General features: G+C 47.0%; 1 protein-coding gene across 1 annotated transcript; it reads left to right on the top strand.

The window, feature by feature from the left end:
• Positions 1-6899: 6899 nt before the first annotated feature.
• On the top strand, positions 6900-22052 carry LOC142665558 (Fanconi anemia core complex-associated protein 100-like). Its single transcript, XM_075845261.1, has 11 exons — positions 6900-7152; positions 8109-8227; positions 8622-9514; positions 9685-9838; positions 13057-13772; positions 14333-14457; positions 15519-15635; positions 17061-17150; positions 18965-19171; positions 21641-21746; positions 21835-22052. Exons 1-9 carry the CDS (start codon positions 7000-7002, stop codon positions 19094-19096), a joined length of 2499 nt encoding a protein of 832 aa, XP_075701376.1. The 5' UTR covers positions 6900-6999; the 3' UTR covers positions 19097-19171; positions 21641-21746; positions 21835-22052.
• Positions 22053-22891: the final 839 nt, after the last annotated feature.

The following is a 22891-nucleotide window of genomic DNA, read 5'->3' as shown; positions in this document are numbered from 1 at the left end:
GCACTCACACAGTATAATGCCCCCATAGCTGCACCCACACAGTATAATGCCCCCATAGCTGCCCCCACACAGTATAATACCCCCATAGCTGCACCCACACAGTATAATGCCCCCATAGCTGCACCCACACAGTATAATACCCCCATAGGGAGCCCACACTGTATAATACCCAAACACAGTATAATGCCCCCATAGCTGCACCCACAATGTATAATGCCCCCATAGCTGCCCCAAACAGTATAATGCCCCATAGCTGCCCCAAACAGTATAATGCCCCCATAGCTGCTCCATACAGTATAATGCCCCCATAGCTACCCTCATACAGTATAATGCCCCCATAGCTACCCTCATACAGTATAATGCCCCCATAGCTACCCTCATACAGTATAATGCCCCCATAGCTGCCCCAAACAGTATAATGCCCCCATAGCTGCCTCATACAGTATAATGCCCCATAGCTGCCCCATACAGTATAATGCCCCACACAGTATCATGCCCCCATAGCTGCCCCATACAGTATAAAGCCACATAGCTGCCCCATACAGTATAATACCCCATATCTGCCCCAAACAGTATAATACCCCATAGCTGCAACCACACAGTATAATACCCCCATATCTGCCCCACACAGTATAATGCCCCATAGCTGCTCCATACAGTATAATGCCCCCATATCTGCCCCATACAGTATAATGCCCCCATAGCTGCCCTCCACAGTATAATGCCCCCATAGCTGCCCCATACAGTATAATGCCCCCATAGCTGCCCCATACAGTATAATGCCCCCATAGCTGCCCCATACAGTATAATGCCACATAGCTGCCCCATACAGTATAATGCCCCCATAGCTGCCCCATACAGTATAATGCCCCCATAGCTGCCCCCACACAGTATCATGCCCCCATAGCTGCCCCATACAGTATAATGCCCCCATAGCTGCCCCAAACAGTATAATGCCCCTATAGCTGCACCCACACAGTATAATACCCCCATATCTGCCCCAAACAGTATAATGCCCCCATAGCTGCCCCATACAGTATAATGCCCCCATAGCTGCACCCACACAGTATAATACCCCATAGCTGCCCCCACACAGTATAATGCCCCCATAGCTGCCCCATACAGTATAATGCCTCCATAGCTGCCCCACACAGTATCATGCCCCCATAGCTGCCCCATACAGTATAATACCCCCATAGCTGCCCCATACAGTATAATGCCACATAGCTGCCCCATACAGTATAATGCCCCCATAGCTGCACCCACACAGTATAATGCCCCTATAGCTGCACCCACACTGTATAATGCCCCCATAGCTGCACCCACACTGTATAATGCCCCCATAACTGCCCCATACAGTATAATGCCCCCATAGCTGCCCCATACAGTATAATGCCACATAGCTGCCCCACACAGTATAATGCCACATAGCTTCCCCAAACAGTATCATGCCCCCATAGCTGCCCCAAACAGTATCATGCCCCCATAGCTGCCCCAAGCAGTATCATGCCCCCATAGCTGCCCCCACACAGTATAATGTCCCCATAGCTGCCCCCACACAGTATAATGTCCCCATAGCTGCCCCCACACAGTAAAATGCCCCCATAGCTGCCCCATACAGTATAATGCCCCCATAGCTGCCCCAAACATTATAATACCCCATAGCTGCCCCCACACAGTATAATCCACATAGCTGCACCACACAGTATAATGCCCCATAGCTGCCCCAAACAGTATAATATCCCATAGCTGCCCCCACACAGTATAATGCCCCCATAGCTGCCCCCACACAGTATAATGCCACATAGCTGCCCCATACAGTATAATGCCCCCATAGCTGCCCCAAACAGTATAATACCCCATAGCTGCCCCCACACAGTATCATGTCCCCATAGCTGCTCCATACAGTATAATACCCCCATAGCTGCCCCATACAGTATAATGCCCCCATATCTGCCCCATACAGTATAATGCCCCATAGCTGCCCCATACAGTATAATGCCCCCATATCTGCCCCATACAGTATAATGCCCCCATATCTGCCCCATACAGTATAATGCCCCCATATCTGCCCCATACAGTATAATGCCCCCATATCTGCCCCATACAGTATAATGCCCCATAGCTGCCCCATACAGTATAATACCCCCATAGCTGCACCCACACAGTATAATGCCTCCATAGCTGCCCCATACAGTATAATGCCCCCATAGCTGCCCCATACAGTATAATGCCCCCATAGCTGCCCCCACACAGTATCATGCCCCTATAGCTGCCCCCACACAGTATAATGCCCCCATAGCTGCCCCATACAGTATAATGCCCCCATAGTTGCCCCCACACAGTATAATGCCCCCATAGCTGCCCCATACAGTATAATGCCCCCATAGTTGCCCCCACACAGTATCATGCCCCCATAGCTGCCCCCACACGGTATAATGTCCCCATAGCTGCCCCCACACAGTATCATGCCCCCATAGCTGCCCCATACAGTATAATGCCCCCATAGCTGCCCCAAACAGTATAATGCCCCTATAGCTGCACCCACACAGTATAATACCCCCATATCTGCCCCATACAGTATAATACCCCCATATCTGCCCCATACAGTATAATGCCCCCATAGCTGCCCCATACAGTATAATGCCCCCATAGCTGCCCCATACAGTATAATGCCCCCATAGCTGCCCCATACAGTATAATGCCACATAGCTGCCCCATACAGTATAATGCCCCCATAGCTGCCCCATACAGTATAATGCCACATAGCTGCCCCATACAGTATAATGCCCCCATAGCTGCCCCCACACAGTATCATGCCCCCATAGCTGCCCCATACAGTATAATGCCCCCATAGCTGCCCCAAACAGTATAATGCCCCTATAGCTGCACCCACACAGTATAATACCCCCATATCTACCCCACACAGTATAATGCCCCATAGCTGCCCCATACAGTATAATACCCCATAGCTGCCCCCACACATTATCATGCCCCCATAGCTGCCCCCACACAGTATAATGCCCCCATAGCTGCCCCCACACAGTATAATGCCCCCATAGCTGCCCCATACAGTATAATGCCCCCATAGCTGCCCCATACAGTATAATGCCCCCATAGCTGCACCCACACAGTATAATACCCCATAGCTGCCCCCACACAGTATAATGCCCCCATAGCTGCCCCATACAGTATAATGCCTCCATAGCTGCCCCACACAGTATCATGCCCCCATAGCTGCCCCATACAGTATAATACCCCCATAGCTGCCCCATACAGTATAATGCCACATAGCTGCCCCATACAGTATAATGCCCCCATAGCTGCACCCACACAGTATAATGCCCCTATAGCTGCACCCACACTGTATAATGCCCCCATAGCTGCACCCACACTGTATAATGCCCCCATAACTGCCCCATACAGTATAATGCCCCCATAGCTGCCCCATACAGTATAATGCCACATAGCTGCCCCACACAGTATAATGCCACATAGCTTCCCCAAACAGTATCATGCCCCCATAGCTGCCCCAAACAGTATCATGCCCCCATAGCTGCCCCAAACAGTATCATGCCCCCATAGCTGCCCCAAGCAGTATCATGCCCCCATAGCTGCCCCCACACAGTATAATGTCCCCATAGCTGCCCCCACACAGTATAATGTCCCCATAGCTGCCCCCACACAGTAAAATGCCCCCATAGCTGCCCCATACAGTATAATGCCCCCATAGCTGCCCCAAACATTATAATACCCCATAGCTGCCCCCACACAGTATAATCCACATAGCTGCACCACACAGTATAATGCCCCATAGCTGCCCCAAACAGTATAATATCCCATAGCTGCCCCCACACAGTATAATGCCCCCATAGCTGCCCCCACACAGTATAATGCCACATAGCTGCCCCATACAGTATAATGCCCCCATAGCTGCCCCAAACAGTATAATACCCCATAGCTGCCCCCACACAGTATCATGTCCCCATAGCTGCTCCATACAGTATAATACCCCCATAGCTGCCCCATACAGTATAATGCCCCCATATCTGCCCCATACAGTATAATGCCCCATAGCTGCCCCATACAGTATAATGCCCCCATATCTGCCCCATACAGTATAATGCCCCCATATCTGCCCCATACAGTATAATGCCCCCATATCTGCCCCATACAGTATAATGCCCCCATATCTGCCCCATACAGTATAATGCCCCATAGCTGCCCCATACAGTATAATACCCCCATAGCTGCACCCACACAGTATAATGCCTCCATAGCTGCCCCATACAGTATAATGCCCCCATAGCTGCCCCATACAGTATAATGCCCCCATAGCTGCCCCCACACAGTATCATGCCCCTATAGCTGCCCCCACACAGTATAATGCCCCCATAGCTGCCCCATACAGTATAATGCCCCCATAGTTGCCCCCACACAGTATAATGCCCCCATAGCTGCCCCATACAGTATAATGCCCCCATAGTTGCCCCCACACAGTATCATGCCCCCATAGCTGCCCCCACACAGTATAATGTCCCCATAGCTGCCCCCACACAGTATCATGCCCCCATAGCTGCCCCATACAGTATAATGCCCCCATAGCTGCCCCAAACAGTATAATGCCCCTATAGCTGCACCCACACAGTATAATACCCCCATATCTGCCCCATACAGTATAATGCCCCCATAGCTGCCCCATACAGTATAATTCCACATAGCTGCCCCATACAGTATAATGCCCCCATAGCTGCCCCATACAGTATAATGCCCCCATAGCTGCCCCATACAGTATAATGCCACATAGCTGCCCCATACAGTATAATGCCCCCATAGCTGCCCCATACAGTATAATGCCACATAGCTGCCCCATACAGTATAATGCCCCCATAGCTGCCCCCACACAGTATCATGCCCCCATAGCTGCCCCATACAGTATAATGCCCCCATAGCTGCCCCAAACAGTATTATGCCCCTATAGCTGCACCCACACAGTATAATACCCCCATATCTACCCCACACAGTATAATGCCCCATAGCTGCCCCATACAGTATAATACCCCATAGCTGCCCCCACACATTATCATGCCCCCATAGCTGCCCCCACACAGTATAATGCCCCCATAGCTGCCCCCACACAGTATAATGCCCCCATAGCTGCCCCATACAGTATAATGCCCCCATAGCTGCCCCATACAGTATAATGCCCCCATAGCTGCACCCACACAGTATAATACCCCATAGCTGCCCCCACACAGTATAATGCCCCCATAGCTGCCCCATACAGTATAATGCCTCCATAGCTGCCCCACACAGTATCATGCCCCCATAGCTGCCCCATACAGTATAATACCCCCGTAGCTGCCCCATACAGTATAATGCCACATAGCTGCCCCATACAGTATAATGCCCCCATAGCTGCACCCACACAGTATAATGCCCCTATAGCTGCACCCACACTGTATAATGCCCCCATAGCTGCACCCACACTGTATAATGCCCCCATAACTGCCCCATACAGTATAATGCCCCCATAGCTGCCCCATACAGTATAATGCCACATAGCTGCCCCACACAGTATAATGCCACATAGCTGCCCCCACACAGTATAATGTCCCCATAGCTGCCCCCACACAGTATAATGTCCCCATAGCTGCCCCCACACAGTATAATGCCCCCATAGCTGCCCCATACAGTATAATGCCCCCATAGCTGCCCCAAACATTATAATACCCCATAGCTGCCCCCACACAGTATAATCCACATAGCTGCACCACACAGTATAATGCCCCATAGCTGCCCCAAACAGTATAATATCCCATAGCTGCCCCCACACAGTATAATGCCCCCATAGCTGCCCCCACACAGTATAATGCCACATAGCTGCACCCACACAGTATAATACCCCCATAGCTGCCCCAAACAGTATAATACCCCATAGCTGCCCCCACACAGTATCATGCCCCCATAGCTGCTCCATACAGTATAATACCCCCATAGCTGCCCCATACAGTATAATGCCCCCATATCTGCCCCATACAGTATAATGCCCCATAGCTGCCCCATACAGTATAATGCCCCCATATCTGCCCCATACAGTATAATGCCCCCATATCTGCCCCATACAGTATAATGCCCCCATATCTGCCCCATACAGTATAATGCCCCCATATCTGCCCCATACAGTATAATGCCCCATAGCTGCCCCATACAGTATAATACCCCCATAGCTGCACCCACACAGTATAATGCCTCCATAGCTGCCCCATACAGTATAATGCCCCCATAGCTGCCCCATACAGTATAATGCCCCCATAGCTGCCCCCACACAGTATCATGCCCCTATAGCTGCCCCCACACAGTATAATGCCCCCATAGCTGCCCCATACAGTATAATGCCCCCATAGCTGCCCCATACAGTATAATGCCCCCATAGTTGCCCCCACACAGTATAATGCCCCCATAGCTGCCCCATACAGTATAATGCCCACATAGTTGCCCCCACACAGTATCATGCCCCCATAGCTGCCCCCACACAGTATAATGCCCCCATACAGTATAATGGATCACCATTGATTTAGACTTTGCTATTGATTCCGCCCAAAAAACTGAAACCTTACAGAATGGAAAAAATTAGCATCGGAAGCGTTACCGGAACCGGAAATGACCCCAGAGAGCCCCTTTAAGTTGGGCTCAGTTCACATGTAGTTTTTTAGGCACGTCAGAGGAATACTCCAACGTAGCATCCCATGCGCCCAGCGTATGCCAAGGGAGTGTTCTTTGGGCATACGCTGGGCTGGTACGTGTCTGCATATATTTTTTTCGCTGTATTGAAAGGCGCGGTCTGCAGTGGGGCACAGTAAATAAACGTATACTGCGCGGTATACAACTTCCTTTACTACGGGCGACGTATCCCATAATGTATGGATTGTAGTTACTTGGTGATCTTCTCGGTTTCTTTTCTTTTAGGTCTTGTTTTGGGCTTGAAGCGATTGCAGAATGTCTCAGATCCAGCACTTGGTTACGTTACAGAGTCCAAATGGAGGCCTGTCCAAATCTAAAGCCCGTATCATATACCGGAACACGCAGGTCTATATCTGCAATGGCACCAGGTTCGTGTATGTCTTCAGCACGGAGAAGAGGCAAATGACGGTGAGACGCTTTATATTCTGTTTATATTCAGAACTATTGGATCTTGGAGGGTGTTTACACCACGGCAACCATCTTTATACTAAAATCTCATCGTTTTATGTATACAGCTCCTATGTCCTCATGGTGACAGGCTACAAATCCTGTGTAGTCTGATGTTACGGTCTTGTGTAGGGCAGCCAACACATGAACGCTCCCACTAGCAGCGTAACCGTAACTGGCCAATCAGGTAGTCCGTTTTTTAAAAAACAAACTCCCTGGTGCCAGCGTAAAGGGGCATTGGATTGGCCAAATTTGGCTGATCAGGCCTTACATACGTAATTTGGCGGACCACGGCGATATCTTCCAACCTGGTGGATCACCTCTCTGGAGGACAGAAGTCTACCATCGGCCACCACGAGCGTTCGTTTCTGTTATTTTTGCAAATAAAAATCACCCGTTTCTGCAGACTTTGATCTCGTGTTTATGACCATCTTTACTCCACTCCCTCCGCCCCTGCTTCATCCTACTGTAGGATCAGACTGCACACAGGATTTGTTTGTAATCTGTAGCCATGGAGAAATGTAGCTCTGCATAGGAGCTGTATACACAAAACAGTGGAAGATTTTGAATCAAGTCTATTTTTGCAAAGTTGTTTCAAGGTGGATATACGCTGTCCAAGATGTGCCCGCTCCTGCAACCAATTTTTATTTGCTCTAATGCATCCTACTATTTTGTGTCTACAGCTCCTATGCAGACCTATGTGTCGCCATGACTACAGAGTCCGAACAAACCCTGTGTATAGTCTGATTCTGCAGTCATATGTTACTCCACTCCCTCTACAGTAGAAGAGGCGGCAGAATCAGACTACACAGGGTGTGTTTGTACTCTGTAACCATGGAGACACATAGGAATACATAGGGGCTGTATACACAAAGTGGTAGACGTTATTGAAAACCTAATATGTTCATATTTTCCAGGCTGTCTATCTATTTCCCTCAAACGTTTGGCACATAGAATTTCCTACAAGTTCACGCCAGCTCTATGTCCTTTGTGCCCTGAATGGATTATACCTTCTAGAGTGGGATGAACAAGGAAGGTGAGACAGATCATTGAGTGTTCAATTCCACTACAGCGCCACCACAGGAGAAATGAAGCATTACATGATTCCCATCTAAGTCAATGTGCTCTCTGTGATGGCATGCCGGGTCCTCTGATGCTCTTTCTAGCAATTTTCGGCTCAGGGAAATAGATGAGGACTCCCCTCTATTTACCCAGAAGTTCAGAAAAGAGTCTGTGAGAATAGTCGTTCAGAGCCTGAGAAGTCCTTGTACGCTGGTTTCAGACGGCCATGATTCAGCTACAATACCTGGACCGCCTACGTCTCTACCATTTATTTTAATGACCTTGTATTTGTTGTCTTTGGGATGCACAACTTGTAAAATTCCAGTCACTATTGAACACAATTTGTTTTGTTATTTGTTTCTATTTAGGTTGTTGATGGAACCCAGTTCTGCCATCAATAAAGGAGACGTGACCGTGTACCAGATGGGCCCCACGTTTGGTTGTGTGCTGGATCCGTCTATCTGCTCTTTCATGGTGGCCCATGAGGTTCTTGTTGTTGTATTAGCACTGCAGGACAAATGGAAGATCTCAGTGTTTCAACTGGAATCCCTAAAACATGAAGAGCCGTCCACAGCCCCATCCAGAGAAGTGACGTTTTCTCATAAATATGGCCTTGACCGCTGTGACCTGCAGCCCGTCCTGTGCTGTGTTTCTCTGTGGAAAGAAGAAGCAATGAGCGCTGATTCTCCACGTCACTCAGCGCTGCAGGCTGCCTTATTCACTAGACTTTTTGGGGTTGATCTTGCAATTTTGGAATCTCCCATGATCCTCTGTGGGTTCCCTGATGGTCAGGTGGTGAGCTTTCCATTAGAGAGTGCTGGTGTGCGTCACTCTGCAAATCAAAACCCAACCCAAGGCTCAATGAAGCTTCTTTACCACTTGGAGCAGCCTGTCGTTTCTATTGCCACCATAAGGATGCGATCATGTGACCTCAATACTGAGCAGCCCCCTGCCGAAAATACAGCGTGTGACTGTTTACTGGTTGTTGGCCAGAAGGGTCTGATCGTGTCGGTGACAAGTGGTGATAATCCAGATGCCGTGTCCTGCGCATATAAAGATTACAGATTACCCTCCTCAGTGATCTGCACTTTCTACTCCACGTCCGGTGTCTTTTGCTGCACGTCCAGCGATCTCATCCATGTGACCGTATCACACCGGGGGAAAGAAACCGCAAGCAACAACACCGCCTGCTCCACAGTGTCCTCCCTCCGTCACAATATACCCATGATAGTGGCCTTGTCACAGGTGTCCTCATTAGATGGTAAGTTACAGCGTTGTGTGTAGTGGGAGAATCACAGATAATATGACGTCATGGTCTACGATGACGGTGACCAGTGCAGGTGACATCTATGAATGAGCACATCCACGTTACACAGTGTCAATCTCTTTTTAAGATCATGTATTTATTTATTTTTGGTATTTTCTGTAAAGCTACTCAGCTCGTTGCCTTGTCTAAGAGGGGACGTCTTGTGCTCTGCAAGTTACATCAGAATGAAAGCAAAGATCATCGGCATGGATTGAGCTGCGTGAACGCCGGACAGAGGATCAAAGAGATGTTGTCTGGAATTGGCTCCGTGTCAGAAAGGTGGGAAAAGATCAAGACTTTTAATAGGAAGATAAAAGATTTAAGTTATGTGTTTATTTGTAGAAATATTTGGTGCAAGTTTAGACTTCAGTGGTCACTAACATTTCAACAAACATTGTGTAAATCGATAGTACAAGTGAATATAATAATCTTTGTAATATATCAGATTAGAGAATCCGGCTTCTTTCCTTTCCCATTCTCCCCTCCTAACGGTTTACTCTGAATTTACTGCTAAATACGTCCCCTCAGATGGCCAAAAACAAACAAATTCCCTGTAAAGTGTCTCCTGGTTCTGGTGTTGGGTTCTCTCTCCCTTCTTGCTTGGGGCATTACTAATGAGTGGCAGTCGTCTGTCTGTCTGTCTATCTCTCTCTCTCTGTCTGTCTGTCTATCTCTCTCTCTGTCTGTCTGTCTCTCTGTCTATCGAACCCAGGTAAGTATAAAGCTGGTCATACACATTAGATATATATCGGCTTAACCCGCCGATTTCAGCAGGATCGACCGACCATCTAATGTGCATGGCAGCGTCCCGAACCTCCCCTGACGGCAGGTGTCGGGGGAGAGAAGGGTCAGACACGTTGAATTTGAACCTCCCCGATCCTTTGTGCTCGTAGCAGATCAGCCGCTACCAGAGAAGTCTCGCAGCAGCTTTCTCACTATTGACAACACGTGGACACTCGGCTGCGTCATAGGAAAGCTGTCGGCTGAACGATTGTCACATTTATTCTCTCTTCTCCGGGAAGAATTATTATTTTATTTTAAATCAAATATTTTTTATTGTACATTTTCAACAACTACAACAACATTCCAAAAATAGAACACCCACCCCCCACAACCCCCCCCCCCCCCCTTGTACTTTCAGCCAAACATCAGAAAAGGAAATGAACGTATACATTTGTCATACATGAATTTTGCCACGCAGGGCATGTACATATATACTCCACAAGCATGTATAATCTACATTCCACACTCGTAGCCATATCAGAGGGTATCGTAGCCCGTATTCCCACCAAAGTATTTAGTACCCCAGAGACAGTCCAATATCAGGTATGCAAGACTTTATTCCCTACCTGCCTTCTGTTTCTATATCTTCCACCTGTACTCCAACCCCTTCTATACAGGAGCCGTTGGTGTCCGAATCCTCCCTTCCCCATCCCCCAGCAGTCCGGCCCTCGCCAATCCATCAGTATCTAGCCACGCCACCCACAATTTGTCAAACCTGGTAGATGCTCCTCTTTTAAGAAATACCGACTTTTCATTATTGAGCAGCTGATTCACTCTATCTACAAACTCTTGAACCTTTGGGGGAGAAGGCTGAATCCAATGCTGCTATGAGTTTCCGGGCCGCATACAGTAATCGTCCCACTGCCTTTTCCCATTAGAATCCAAATGCAGACTGTCTACAAAGCCTAACAAACACAGATATAGAGAACACCTGTCCCACAATTGCAACTAAGCTGGACCAGTATATGTCAAGTTGCGGGAAATCCCACCGCATATGGAGGAGGTCGGCAGGCTCCAAACCGCATCTCGGGCATGTAGCATCAGGCCGAATTCCCATGCGATGTAACACCTCAGGTGTTTTATACACCCGGTGTAATATGTAGAGCTGGGAGAGCCTGCCGCCCTCACTCAGCCAAACATTCGGAACAGCTTCCATTATAGTGGACCACTGGTTTTCTTCAATCCTGGGTATGTCCCTTTCCCATTTATGCATAGCCACCAAAGGATAACTATCCAAAAATGTGGTCATCAGGAGTTGATACATCCACGATATAACGCCTTTCGTGGTCCCAGAAGGGCCAAGAGCTTGGACAACATTATCCTGCGAGAACTGTGCCTGAAACGCGTGTCCTAATTGTAAATACCTGTAAAACCCTCTATGTGGTACAGTAAGTTCTTCTCGGAACTTCTGGAAGGATTTAAAGGTAGACCCACTTGTCAGTTGAGACACCCTCGTCATCCCCGCAGCCTTCCAGTACTCCGAACTTTCTAGTCCTATGAACTCGGGAAGCCGGTTGTTTCCCCATATGGGTGTATATTCCGTGTCCCTGGGAAGACATTTAACTAGTAAAGTACCAGAGCATGGAGAAACCCACTGTAACTAAGGGGAACGTATAAATACCTATAAATTCTCCTTGTGTGGAACTGGATGTAAGTTGTCAGTCGTGACTATTCCGCCCCCTGCTGTATGTAATGTGTACTGCTGAGAGACACCAATGAATGTGGAAGCTGAGAATAGTATTATCTGAGCACAAAATTCACAGTATGGACGGGGATGGCATTTTATATCACAGCCATCTGCAATCATGCCCACGATACACAGTTCTTCTTTGTTTAGCACGGGGCACTTAATTGTAATGTTATGTGTTTTGTATAAAGAGTGTACACAGATGACAGAGGACCCTGTGCAATGCAGCATGGGGGCCCCATTTCGCCATCAAACCTGCATCTTCTTATATTTTTAAAATAAACGATTGTATAAGAAAATAAATCTCTGGAAGATGTCTAGGTTGTCTCTTGATTTCCTCTACAATGATGGGTAACATCCCTGGTGGGCTGGTGCAGTGAATGGGGTTGATGAGAACTTCCCTGGTCGGCTAGGGGTAGTGAAGGGTTAACTCTGTGTACTGAACCCTGTAAGATTCCCTCCTCTTTCTACTCCATCTGTGGCTGTAGGCGGCTCCGGTATACAGAATCTGCATTATCAGTTCTCACACAATGATAGAGGCTTTGTGATTGGCTGACTGGGATGATGCAGCACCTGTGTAATCTGTGAGGGACCCGTAGAGAATGTGGTTTTCCAGTCCTACGAAATTGCTGGCCTATCCTCAGGATAGCCCATCAATACCAGATCAGTTGGGGGTCCAACTCTCAGCACCCCCGCCGATCAACTATTTTGAAGGAGCCGCGAATGAATGGAAGAAGGCTGCACTACTGTGAACCACCGCTACGTGTGTTGGTGATTCACAGTACAAGCGCCACTGCCCCTTCAAAACAGCTGATTGGTGGGAGTCATGCGAGAGACGATCTTTATTACCGCTCCCCACTCTGGCCAATGAGATGAGGCTCCTGAACACAGGACCCCCCTCTAATAATAGGGTGGATAAATAGGGTTTTTCTAAGCTGGACAGCCCCTTGAATTGTAGATTTACTACTCCATACATACATAGTGTAACGCTATATCCATACGTGTTACTTTTCACTCTATTTTTTAGGTTCTCTGCATTGAAGACTGTAGTGGATGAGAAGAGCAGGTCCTTAACAAGACTCAACCAAGTGATGTCACTGAGCCGGGAGCTGCTGTCCGGACAGGGGACGATCTGTCCCGTCAGATGTGCCATCAGGGTGTCCTGGACCCACATTCTTCAGGAAGCCTGTATGACCGTATACTGCAATTTGGAAAACCAGAGCGACTACATCTTGGAACATGGATGGACCTTATGTCTCCTCATAAGTACTGACCCAATCACCTCTTATTCTTTCCCTGTTTTGTTGCTAAAACCTGGGGAGACCAAGGAATTTGCATTCCCTTTACCTGGGCTTGGATCTAACAGCCTGGATTTCCCTATAAAGATATCGTGCTCCTTATTTTACAGTGTAAATGGGTTTTCTGCAGACGGTGGTAACTCTTCAGAGCCCTCCGTGTCTTCCTCACACAATCATGGCGTCTGCCTACCTCTACAGGAGCACATCATTGACATATTGCAATGCCTGCGTATAATCCCCCAGGCTGCCTATTGCTCTGCGTCATCACGTACTTTGCCTGAGGACGCAGTGAGAGCGATTTGGAAGACGTCTCCGGAAAGTGACCAATGGGGGAAATCGTCTGCGACTGTTTGTAACCAGAGACTTCATTCTACAATGCCTTTTAAAGCTTCCGTTCGATTGTCGGCCGTGCTGTTGGATTGTTCCTTACAGAATAAAAAATCAGGTGAGCGACTGCTGTGTATTATATCTGTATTACACACATTTAGGGGGAGATTTATGAAAACTAGTGCAAAGGTAAAGGGGAGTAGTTTCCCATCGCAAACCAATCAGAATCCAACTTTCCTTTTTCAAAGGTCCTTTGGAAAATGAAAGCAACAGCCTGATTGGTTGTCAAGGTCAACGACTCCACTTTTCCAATGCACATCTTTCCATAAATATCCCTCTTAGTTTCCTCTGGTGCACAGGGTGGCTCAGTGGTCAGCACTTACCTTGCCGCTCTGTGGTCCTGGGTTCAAATCCGACCAAGGACAACGTGTTTGTATGTCCCCCCTGTATTTGGGTGGGTTTGCTCCAGATATTCTGGTTTCCTCCCACATACTGATAGCTTAAATGGCTTCCTATAAAATAGTCCCTTGCAGCAATTTTTAGCACATTCTGTGGATTTTAATATCTGCAGCGTGTTCATTATTCCGTGCAGATATTTTCCTGAGCGTGTGAACAGGGTATAAAATACTTCGTTTTATGATGAATATGTAGGATATATTTCTGTCTTCTTCCCCTCAGGGAGATCCCTCTGCTCTGCTGTGCTGCACTGGCTGCTGTCAGAGGTGCTGGTAAACAAGGAAGATGTACAGGAGGTGCAAGGTTTGACCCCAGATGGAAAGGAGCTTTGTATTCGGGTTGAAGAGGTCAGTAATTCTGTATACACTTTAGTGATAACTGTGAGAAGCGATCCTGTCCGCATCGGCCAATATTCCTGCAGAACGATTCCAATACCAAGTGAAATTTATGCCACAACGAATTGCTGCGGTTCTGAAGGCCAAAGGATGTCCAATTTGGCCCTTGTCAAATTCGCTCAGATCCTTACACTAGCACATTTTTCCTGCTTCCAACATCAACTTCAAGACCTGACTGATCACTCGCTGCCTAAGGCTGGATTCACACGAGCATGTTACGTCCGTAATGGACGGAACGTATTTGGGCCGCAAGTCCCGGACTGAACACAGTGCAGGGAGCCGGGCTCCTAGCATCATAGTTATGTACGACGCTAGGAGTCCCTGCCTCTCCGTGGAAATATTGAAAACATGATTACAGTACGGGACAGTTGTCCTGCAGCGAGGCAGGGACTCCTAGCGTCGTACATAACTATGATGCTAGTAGCCCGGCTCCCTGCAGTGTGTTCAGTCCGAGACTTCTGGCCGAAATACGCTCCGTCCTTTACGGACTGAACATGCTCGTGTGAATCCAACCTAAAATATCCCACCCCTTGTCAGACGCCATTGTAACCAGATCATCAATGTCATTCACTTCCACTGTTAGTGGTTTTAATGTTATGGCTGAAATTTATATGACCAGGACAATTCAACAAATCCTCGCCACAAGTGTTGTCCTTGTGATTCTCATCAGTAGTAAGAAACGATTGAATAACTAATTGTCCGTCCTTTAGAATGAAAACAAAGACGAGATCCAGTGTAACTTGGATTTAGTATTGAGAGATCGTCTTCCTATTTTACGGATGTTCAGCCATCACTTTTATGTTGGAAATCGTCATGGATTGTGTTCACTACGCTGACGTTTGTGATGTAAATCAACTAATGTGTAGAAATGTTTGTGTTACCGGTTACTCCCCTATTATCACCCAAGTATCTTATCAGCATTTCATATCTAAAGACAGAGGATTCTTTATTTTCTACACCCAAATCCAGGCCAGACATAGGTCCTTTTATATATGTGCTCCTTCTTCCTTTAGGTGTCTGTGGACGAACTTTCCTCCCATGGATCCATCCCTGCTGTGGAGATGCAGATCCTAAGCTCCCACTTACATGTTGTGGCTTCTCTACATCTTGCAGTTATCAGCCGTTACAAGGTAACATTGTAATAACACCACACATAATTATATATACTCCAATAGGAGACAATCTGATTGTGTGTGGCATTGCCACTAATAGTCACTGACTGGCCACGTCATTAGAGACACCCATCTAGCAGCGGGCTGGACCTCCTTTCGCCAGAACCGCAGCAATTCGTTGTGTAATAAATGTCACTTGGTATTGGAATCGTTCTGCAGGAATATTGGCGATGCGGACAGGATCGCTTCTCACAGTTATCGCTAAAGTGTCCTGCCATAGGGTGAACACTGCCATGAAGGGATGGATTTGGTCGTCACAAAGCTTATGTAAGCCGTGCTGTTCAAGTGTCCCGCCACAGAGGACTCGGGGTGTACCAAAGAAACCGCAATATTACTCCACCAGCCTGACCTGTTCACACCTGACAGGACGGGTTCATCCATTCATGCTGCTTTAGCCAAATTCTGAACCTCTCCTCTGCACGGTGCAACCAGAATCCGGATCATCTGACCCGGCGATGTTCTGCCACTGCTCAGTGGTACAATTTTTGCGCTCTTTTGCCCACTAGAGTCTTGTCATTTTGTTTCCCTTAGAGAGCAATGGCACCAGAACTGGTCGTCTGCTGTTATAACTCCTCCGTGCTAAGGACGATGAGTTGTGTGTTCGGACACGTTACTTGGAGCCCCAGCCTTGTATTCTGCTGCATTTTTCTAGACCGTTTCTTCAGAACGATTCCTGACATCCTCCTCTGACCCCTTTTGTCGACAAGCTGTTGACGTTCACCGGATCCACTGTCGCTGGATGTTTTTCCTAGATCACACCATTATCGGTAAACTCTCGACACCGTTGCATGAGAAAACCGCACAAGGTCGTCCATTGTTAAAACACTGGCCCCGGCTAGTCTAACACCGATGACCATTCTTTGTTCGAAGTCGCTCAGATCACTTGATTTTCCAATTTTAATGTGGATTCAAACTGAAACTGATCCTCAGAAAACTTTCTCTCCGGGGTCACGTGTCTAATTTCCATACAGGGAAGCTCCAATTGTGTAAGGATCGGTGTCTCTATTAAAGTGGCTGTTCAGTGTATCTTCCTAATGGTGCGAGGAGCCATCACTTGTCTACATGTGCTCGCTGCACGATCCAGTTACCAGTCTTCTGTCCAATGAATGGGAGACATCCAGGGAATCCTGTTTATATCCTGTACATGCAGAGCAGACCTGACTAATCAATCCTACAGGGGGCGCTCACACACAGTCAGTGACTTTATGCAGACGTGGTTTCTGAGATCAATGCTCAGGAACATCATGATGACAGATACTATAGATAGATGTAACCGGCAGCGCTGCACATGCTCAGATCTTACATCTTACCAGAAGGATGATGTTTCTGTGCACAATGTCTCATTCTTCTTCCACCCTCATTTTATCTCATTTTGTTTCCTAGATTTTACTGCAACAAAATAATCCGAACACCGACAGTCGTTCCCCTGATTTGAGTTTGGGGAAGATTCAGCAGCTGTTCAGTGCTCATGAGGTAAGTCATTCGCTCTTTGTTGCGGTTTTAAGGCTGTAAATTTATATCAAATTCATGACAAACCTATAACATAAGGAAGATCATTGAGGGTAAAAATAAAGTGTAAAGAAATGTATCTGGGATAATCAGCGTATACTGCAATGCGTGTAAAAAAAACATAGACAATAGATGAGGGGTCACCTCTTTTCATTTAAGAAACAATGTCCATATAGGTGGGAGGCTCGGCATAGAGGAGTCCCATTTCCTTGTCAGATGCAGCTTTTTAGCCAAGTACCTGATAAGTAGGTGATCAGATCTTCATGTACATCCCAGGATTCAGTGACTTTACCTTCATAGCGCTGTAACATTCCGCGGCAGCCTTAGGCTACGTTCACACGTAACGGATTTGCGACAGGATTTGCAGCGATTGACTTGCAGTGTGGATTTGGAAATTCACAACATGTCAACTTATGCTGCAGAATGGTTACGTGATTGTTGCAGATTTTCCTTATTGAGTTCAAAGGAGAAATTAATATCTGCAACAAACACCAAATGTTGGGTACAGGCAACCAAAAGTAGAGAAAAAAAACCCAACAACCCCATTTCCACTTAAAAAAATACACCTCCCCAGGCTGCAGATCACATGGGACGAAACATTATACCAGGAGGCCGGCTGCATGGAGACCGGCTGGGGGAGTAGGGTGTCGTCAATGGCTGCAGCGCCAGAGGGGGGAGTTTTGTTGTCATCGTGTTTTTCTTTTTTATTTCTTCTGTTCTCCGCAGCGGTAATTACAGGCAAAAATTTGCAACAAATTAAACACGATTTAGTGCAGACTTTCGGACGGAATTCCCTGCAAAATCTGGATCGGATTTGCTGCAGAATTTTCCTCAGCCGATCTGATTAGTGTGAACATACCCTTTAAAGGTTTTTTCCAGTTTTTGTTAAATTGGTCTCATCTTCGGATAAGGCCATTATATAATAATATTGGTAGGCGTCGAACTCTCAATCAACTGTTTGAAGGGTCTGCAGTGCTCCGGTGAGTGCTACACCCCCTTCATTGTTTACACAGCTCTGTATTTTTAGAGGCGACTGTGCCTGGGATTACATCTGTCCCTTTTACTTGAATGGGATGAAGCTGTAGTGATCCGTAATACCAGGCACAGCCGCTAATAAGCGCTGTGCCTGGTAAACAATGAATGGGAGGCGGCGCTCACCGTACTGCTGCGGCCCCTTCAAACGGCTGTTCGAAAAAGGATAGGCCATACATTTTAAAGAATCTGAGAACCCCTCTAAAGGGGTTGTTCACTACTGAACAACTGATGACCTATCCACAGAATACAGAACTGCAGCTCTCCTCCTATTCACATGAATACAGAACTGCAGCTCTCCTCCTATTCACATGAATACAGAACTGCAGCTCTCCTCCTATTCACATGAATACAGAACTGCAGCTCGGCCGCTATTCAGTGGCTGGACCAACGGCTTCCGGCATGTACATTCGGTGCTCGGAGGCAGCCGGAGCGGCTTAACGGTGTGGGGTCTGGGTGTCGGTCATCAATTGTCCAGTAGTTGACAACCCCATTAAGTCCTAGGGTACATTGACTTACACACAGGTTGGCGCTTTTGAGGTGATTTGTCCGACTCTTGGATAACGTTTTTAATTTGCATCTGCATTTTATAATAAACAGAGGAACATTGTAAGGTCAAATCTGCACTGTGTGAACAAGGCCTATGAAGTAGATGCGTTTAGTCAGGTTTGCTTGTTGGATTTAGAAATTGAAAGTCAATATTCAGTTTACACGTCTTCTAATGAGAGATCGTTCTTTATTCTCAGCTTTTACTAAAAGAAGTGAAGAACCTGAGAGAGCGCCTGGGTGTGGATGAAGACATCATCTCCAGGGCAGCTGCCCAGAGACTTCTCCACATCTATAGAGACCTACGTGATCCAGGACTGCTCTTCATTTGAGTCTGTAATCTTCATTCCTACGCTGAGGATGGAAGCGGCCGCCAGAGATCTGTCAGGATCAGACACGTTACTGAGGTTAGATGAGAATTCCAGTCTACAAACACGAGCGCTGCCTGACAGTATGGAGACGTTTCTATTAAATATGACAATGTTATAAAAAGACAAGCAGCTTCTTATTGAAGAAATGCGCCTGTCCTTGTCCTCAGTGTTGTCTAGCATTTTGATCGCTGGTATAATACACTGCATTCTGCCTCTGGCAAGGCCTAGTAGGCTACCGTACATAGTAGACCAGGGGGCCATTGTTAGGCCTCCGGTGGTCGTAGCATGGGTCTAAGCTGGGGTCTGTACTTTTTCTAGGGTCTGGTTTGAGGTCTGATTAATTTAGGAGGTCTGAATAATTTAGGGGTCTTACTTTTTACCCAAGTGCTCTAATTCTGGGACATCCTATGAAGTACATGGAGCACGCACACTACATACCTCCCATAGACTATATAGGAACCGCTCATTACATACCTCCCAAAGACCATACAGGAGCACGCTCACTCCATACCTCCCATAGACTATACAGGAGCACGCTCACTACATACCTCCCAAAGACCATACAGGAGCACGCTCACTCCATACCTCCCATAGACTATACAGCAGCATACTCACTACATACCTCCCATAGACTATATAGGAGCACGCTCACTACATACCTCCCAAAGACCATACAGGAGCATGCTCACTCCATACCTCCCATAGTCTATACAGGAGCACGCTCACTACATACCTCCCATAGACTATATAGGAGCACGCTCACTACATACCTCCCATAGACTATACAGGAACACGCTCAATCCATACCTCCCATAGACTATACAGGAGCACGCTCACTCCTTACCTCCCCTAGATTATACAGGAGCACGCTCACTCCTTACTTCCCATAGACTATAATAGAGAGTGAAGTGCAGCCGGCTATCTGGTTTTTAACTATCGGCTCTGATGTGTACAGTGGGGGATCAAACACCCCCATTTTCATGATTAGTGGTTATACCTGCAGTCAGGCTCCTCTAATCAAGCATTTGTGGTGTATACTATCAATATCCGCGATTAGTGTGTGATATGAAGCTGTATTGTGCCCCATGTTGTGCAGTATTGTGTGCTGTATATTGCGCCATATTATTGTTTAGAGGCCGCAGACAGGGCGACGCTCTGATACATTCTGCTGGTGGGTCCTTTTGGGCCCCTGCCGATACTGAAACTTCAAGTGATGTCCTCATCTAGGATTCAGACACGGTTCAGCACATCAGTAGTCTTCAGCTGTTGCAAAACTACAACTCCCAGGGCATGTTTTTAATTTCTGACCCCATTCTGGTCAATTTGATGATGACACGTCTCATGACATAGCTGCGACCATGTGACACCTCTCCACTTGGCACCCATAACCCCTGGTGGAGGGTGTTTCCCATGTGGCGATTACATTAGCTGTGAAAACATTGAGCGATTATTCTCTGGGGTCATATATTACACCATTGGCCTTGGCATGAACGCAATTTTGGGTGAGAGTCCATGAACACGTATGTAAATGCCTGTGTTGTATGTTTTATGGGTGCGATTCTACATTTTAGAAAGTCTGTGGAATTGACCACATTGATTTGGGAATTCTTTGAGGTGATAGAAACCTCCCGAGAGGGTGTAGTGTGGCCCTACGGTCTGTATTCTTGTACCATATTACATTTTATATGGCCGCTCGGGTGTAACGGTTCACTGGGATACGCTTCTTGTGATGTCATCCAGAATGTGGGCAGATTCTATTTCTCTGCACTGTGAAGAACCTGAGCGTGATGTCATGAGGGGCGTGGCCTGTAATCTGGACGTGTTCCGTTTCCACATAATGGCCAACCGGTTATGACATCAGAAAGTTTATAAATTGGGGTCACACATTGACCACGGTGTCAGTTTCTCTTGCTGGCTCTCATCGTGGGGGCATCGCGTAAGTAGAGGATGTTGGTGAAGACGTTTCCCAAGATGAGTACTGTAGAGAAAATGGAGGTTGGCGGACGCCGGCTTCCGGATGATGTGGAGATGGAGGACGTGGAGGACGTGGACGAAAAAATGGAGGTTGGCGGACGCCAATTTCCTGATGATGTGGAGATGGAGGACGTGGAGGATGAGGGTGACAAAATGGAAATTGGCGGACGCCAATTTCCTGATGATGTGGAGATGGAGGACCTTTTGGGGGCTACGGTTATCATCAGGGCCTCAAACCCCCGGAAGAGAAAGCGGCCCTTTTAATTCCATCTGTCGCTTGGGGCCCATTTACCATCAGGGCCCCAAACCCCCGGGAGAGAAAGCGGCCCTTTTAATTCCATCTGTCGCTTGGGGCCCATTTACCATCAGGGTCCCGAAACTCCCGGGAGAGAAAGCGGTCATCTTAATTCCATCCTTTACTTAGGGCCCATTTACCATCTTTAGGTGAGGTAAGTGCCGTCCACTGATGATCTTCTCCCCTCACATCACTTCTACAGCCGCCTGGGCACTGAATTTCTGATTATTTTGCAGTTGTCACCCCAACATCGTGGCCTTTACCACCTAAACCATCTGAAATTCCCACGAAGACTCCTCCAGTGCGGAGAACCAGTGACGAGCAGAACAGAAGCGAGATCCGGTAAGTCTGACGTCTTCTGCTCCGTCTTCATCTTCTGGTGGTGAATGTTTTGTGAATGTTTTTTGCTTATTGGATTTTTCTTTTCTAGGATTCGACTACGAAAAATGTGAGAAACATGAAAAACGTCCCGGTCTCTTCTGATCCAGGACTGAGCTGTGTAAAAGTGGACTGACGGCCATATCCATGTGTGAAGACGGACCCTCCCCCTCTTCATCTCACCCATCACCGCTTGTTAAGGGGCCGGAGCCACAGAAGACATCGCAGCAACTCTACCACATTCTACAATAAATATATTTGTTTTACAAATTTTTGTGCTTTCATTTTTATATTGGAGAATTTATCCAGGGAACCTTTCTTCTACGGTGAACATAAGGGTGTAGAAAAGTCATAGGTGTAATGATCTGCAGAATATATCACTATGTATCTGTCAGGCGGTAGAGAGGACAGAGCAATGTTCTGCAGATCTCTAGAGAGCTCAGTGGTGTAATGATCTGCAGAATATATCACTATGTATCTGTCAGGCGGTAGAGAGGACAGAGCAATGTTCTGCAGATCTAGAGACGTCAGTGGTGTAATAATCTGCAGAATATATCACTATGTATCTGTCACGAGGTAGAGAGGACAGAGCAATGTTCTGCAGATCTATAGAGGTCCGTGGTGTAATAATCTGCAGAATATATCACTATGTATCTATCAGGCGGTAGAGAGGACAGAGCAATGTTCTGCAGATCTCTAGAGAGCTCAGTGGTGTAATGATCTGCAGAATATATCACTATGTATCTGTCAGGAGGTAGGGGACAGAGCAATGATCTGCAGATCTGGAGAGGTCTGTGGTCTAGGGGGTCTGTATTTTTTTACATTTTTTTTTTTTTTTACGGTACATTTTATTAACCCCTTAAGGACGCAGCCTAGTTTTGGCCTTAAGGCTCAGAGCCCATTTTTCAAATCTAACATATTTCACTTTATGTGGTAATAACGTCGGAATGCTTAAACCTATCCAAGCGATTCTGAGATTGTTTTCTCGTGACACATTGGGCTTTATGTTAGTGGTAAAATTTGGTCGATATATTCAGTGTTTATTGGTGAAAAATAGCAAAATAAAGAGAAAATTTGAAAAAAAATAGCATTTTTCTGAATTTAAATTG

The sequence above is a fragment of the Rhinoderma darwinii genome, chromosome 13, assembly GCF_050947455.1.
Source record: "Rhinoderma darwinii isolate aRhiDar2 chromosome 13, aRhiDar2.hap1, whole genome shotgun sequence".
In the NCBI taxonomy this organism is placed as follows: Eukaryota; Metazoa; Chordata; class Amphibia; order Anura; family Rhinodermatidae; genus Rhinoderma; species Rhinoderma darwinii.
This window is presented reverse-complemented; position numbering and strand designations above follow the sequence as displayed.